The following is a 3,696-nucleotide window of genomic DNA, read 5'->3' on the forward strand; positions in this document are numbered from 1 at the left end:
GTCGACCAGCACCCCCAGGTCCTTTTCCGACAGGCAAATGATGCAGAAAGAAAATCTGGAAATGGAAGAGTTGTCATCTTGTTCTAAATGCAAAAGCCCATGTGGCTTCACTGAAAAATGCGGAAAGGTTTGTTTCCGCAGTGCATGAGCTATTTTAACCAGTCGCACAAATTCTAAAGGACTATGCGGGATTATACTGAAAACTGCTGTTGCTTTTGCAGAGGGAAGCACGTGGCATGGAGAACTGCATGTGCGTTTCACGGGAGGGTTTCCATATTCCCTCCTTTTTGGAAGGTGCAATAATTTCAATTTCCCATTTCTACCACAAAAAAACGTTAGTAAAAAGAACTGGGTTTGCAATGATGTTTTAAACACAGGAAAACTGCTACAACTATAAACGTTCCTATTCTTTAAGTATATAAAGAGTGTGCAAAAGGCTGTTATAAAAAATATTTTGTTACAGGTCTTATTTTGAGATAGTCTGATGTTACTCATAAAAATGCTAAATATTATCCGATGACATTAATTTACAGAATACTTCAACCTGTATGCTTACTGAAAGGATTATACTCAGGTAATTATTCCAAAGCCTCATGGGCTTGTGTTGCTTTTGGAATGAATAACGGTCTCAAGTGACGACATCTCAGTTTAGTCAGATACTCATTTCCCTCTGCCACAAAAAGCCCCAAAGCGCTTAACTTGCCTGTGAGCCTTTGAGCGTCTCACGCCCGAGTTCAATACTTATGAATCCCTTCCGTAACAGGCACCAGAGAAGGGTTCTGCATGTCGCTCGGGCTCACGTCATAGCCCAACTTCTTCATATCTTTGGTCACCACGTTGAAGGAAATGGTCACAAAGCCTTGAGATCGCACCCTCGTTACTAGAAGAAAGAAGACGTGAATAAAACCGGTTAAGGGAGGTTTTTGAATAGTTGTTGAACTCCTCGCGTATCCAGGTAGGACTGTTCTCGGCAGGAGCAACCAGTCTTTTTTATCAACAGAAGATGGATGGCCAAGCTGTGGCCTGCTCTCATGCAAGGGTTACAGTCCAGAGGTCCCAGGGACTTACCTTCTCTTCCTTCTCCCTGTGCTACCACTCTGGGGTCAGTAAATTCTGGACGTCTCCCTGTGAACCAGCTTGGAGAAGAAAACAGAAAATAATTAACGGGATACATTCACTAGTGTTTAGATTTGGTACAGTTCATCATAACGCGTGTTAAAAAAACAAAGGGGGGTGTTTAATGAGACTCCCAGCTTTTGTTTGCGTAGGGAGTTTTCAAGACTGATTCCCTTTGTTGCTGATCTACTTTGATCGAAGATAAGTTTTGTCTCTCTAAGGAAAAAAATGAAACCGATTTCATACACGTTATGTCAAATCCAAGTTACTTCTGGGCTAGACAGAATCTCTCTATGGCAAAATGTTTTTGAAACCGATTCAACTCTTGATTACCCAGAGTAACAGAGAGGCTTAGGTACTCTGAATACATCAGAGGTGCACGTAATACAGAAGTATACGAGTTAGAGTGTAGATTCTACAAAAAGGGTACCATAAAGAGAAGAAAAGTAAATCAGTTGAATTTTGACTGTCGGGCACAGAGATTCCCACACTGACTCTGACCCAAAGCGCTCAAGGCTGTCTCTGCGCAAGGGTAGGCTCCGTTGGTACAGGCAATCCACAACCGAACAATCAGCTCACAGATGGTTCAGACTGTACTTAAACAACACCATGGAAGGAAAAAACCTTAATACCCTCGGTTGCTGTGTATAGACTGCTGCTTCGGAAGGGATGTGTGTGTGTAAACGAGACAAAGGTTACAGCAAATGCGTTCCAGATGGAAGAAAAGGTAGAACTGGGAATTGTTTTTCCGTGTTCTGCCTTTGCTTTCCAGGTTGCTCTTAATGTGGCTCTCCTTCCAGAAAAGCCCCTAGCTACAGTAAGATTTAGGGGTGGACTGCAGCACGCCTCCTCAGAGTCCAGCGACAACTAAAATGCTCAGTAAAATTAGTCTAAGTAGCGCCTCTGCAAGTCACATCACTGACACGAATCGACCTGTGGAACACAGAGCTGCCACTCAGTACAAGAACTCGTGTATCAGTCTGCTCTGCTGAAGTGAGTTCTTTTTCAAACCAAGAGTGTTCAAATGTGAGGATGACAAAAAGACGAGTTAGCGTTACTGCAAGCAGGCAGTTAACGTGTTTTAAGAAAGCTCTTCAAAAGACCTAGACACCTAAAAACGTGATTTTACCTACAAACCTCAAAACAGGTTATGATACAAAGTATTCACGTGTACGCTGAATTTACCTTTGTGACTAAGAGCAAGAAGGACTTGCTCTTAAAAAAAAGAAAAGTCTTTAATTGTTACCTTGTAAACTTCTGCAGCCTAGATGTGGACTCTGGAACAAACATAGCGATGGTTCTTGTATGCCTAAAACAAACATGGGACGCACAGAACTTATGAAATGAACCAAACAGCGCTTGGCAAGACTTCTTGTATCTATAAAGGTACCAGAATTTCAGGCACGTCAGACCACTGAACATCTCAAAGTATGCTACTTTCCCTTCCACAAAGAAAGGGTTTGTTTGCATAGGAAGAGCGTATCTTCCTCCATGCCCAGTGCTGGGAATGAAAGCTTAGCATGAGCTGAGAGTGATGGGGGAGAGGTAACGTACTGCGCTTCACACCTGGGCTTTCTACATGCCAGTTTTGACTTTACAGTTGTCTACAGGATTACCAAAAATTATTTGATAACGAGGGGCTGCTGCTAGAAAATCCATGCTCTTTGTACCAAACGGACAAGACACGATAAGGAGATACGGGAACATTTTTGTTTCTGAAACAACATAGTAACTGGAAAAAAAAAATATCTCCGTTTCAGTCCTGAAAGACGGGTTGTCACCTCACCTTCCGGGTGTGAAGGGAACGTGAACAGCTCCATAACCTCTGACCACATCATTTCCAAAAAAGTCGGGTCCGTAGACGCTCACTACAATCTGCGGCCCTGCAATTGAAGCATGTGTGAGAGGGGTGCCTGGTCTGCGAGCTGGATCCCACCGCCCCCAGCACTCACAGCCGGACGGGTTGGTGCTCTTGAAGGTAATGTCGATGGGGAAGTTCCAGACGAGCGTGGTGGGCGCGACGTCGCTCTTGGAGGTGATCTGGGAGATGCCCTCCTCCAGACCCTGTGGGGAAAAAGTGGCATGAGCCAGGGGCCTGCACTAAGCCCGTTAGACGCATGCTGCCGGTGGGCCTGGCGGGCAGGCTGGGTTCCAGGGGTGCGCAATGGGGCCTTACCGCTGTGGGAACCCAGTCTTGGCCGTAGACAAAGCAGAACTTGCAGTAGAGGTCGTCAAATCCGGGGAACTGTGGGAGAGAGAGGCTGTGTTGGCGGGGAATTACCGGGGCCGAGGGCCAGCCCAAGTCACTGGGTCGAGGGCAGCCTGCACCACACCGTGACTACGAGCCAGCCCGTGTTGCTCGGGTCGGGGCTGAGGCCGGGCTGGGTTAGGGGGGGCTGAGGCCCAGCCCGCCCTACTGGCATCTGCGCGGAGACAGGGCTGCGTTAGGGGACCCTGGACCTAAGCAAGGCCGCGTTACCGGGGCCGCGCTGCTGAGGCCCAGGCCGGGCTGTGTCGCGGGGGACCGGGCTTCCCGCCCCTCTGGGGGCCGGCGGGGGCCCCCCACCGCCCCCTGCCAGC

At 47.5% G+C, this 3,696-nt stretch overlaps 1 protein-coding gene across 1 annotated transcript in view; it reads right to left on the reverse strand.

Moving 5' to 3' along the window:
- Window positions 1-35: 35 nt before the first annotated feature.
- The window catches only part of LOC103905023 (B9 domain-containing protein 1), a 4,749-nt gene continuing 1,088 nt past the window's right edge, over window positions 36-3,696 (reverse strand). Inside the window, exons 2-7 of the mRNA XM_009286591.1 lie at window positions 3,293-3,361; window positions 3,069-3,180; window positions 2,903-2,999; window positions 2,363-2,425; window positions 1,069-1,136; window positions 36-880 (exon numbers count right to left, since the gene is read on the reverse strand). Coding sequence (XP_009284866.1) covers window positions 735-880; window positions 1,069-1,136; window positions 2,363-2,425; window positions 2,903-2,999; window positions 3,069-3,180; window positions 3,293-3,361 — 555 coding nt within the window. The 3' untranslated portion in view covers window positions 36-734. The remainder of the gene's footprint in view (window positions 881-1,068; window positions 1,137-2,362; window positions 2,426-2,902; window positions 3,000-3,068; window positions 3,181-3,292; window positions 3,362-3,696) is intronic.

The sequence above is a fragment of the Aptenodytes forsteri genome, unplaced genomic scaffold, assembly GCF_000699145.1.
Source record: "Aptenodytes forsteri isolate BGI_AS27 unplaced genomic scaffold, ASM69914v1 Scaffold55, whole genome shotgun sequence".
NCBI lineage: Eukaryota > Metazoa > Chordata > Aves > Sphenisciformes > Spheniscidae > Aptenodytes > Aptenodytes forsteri.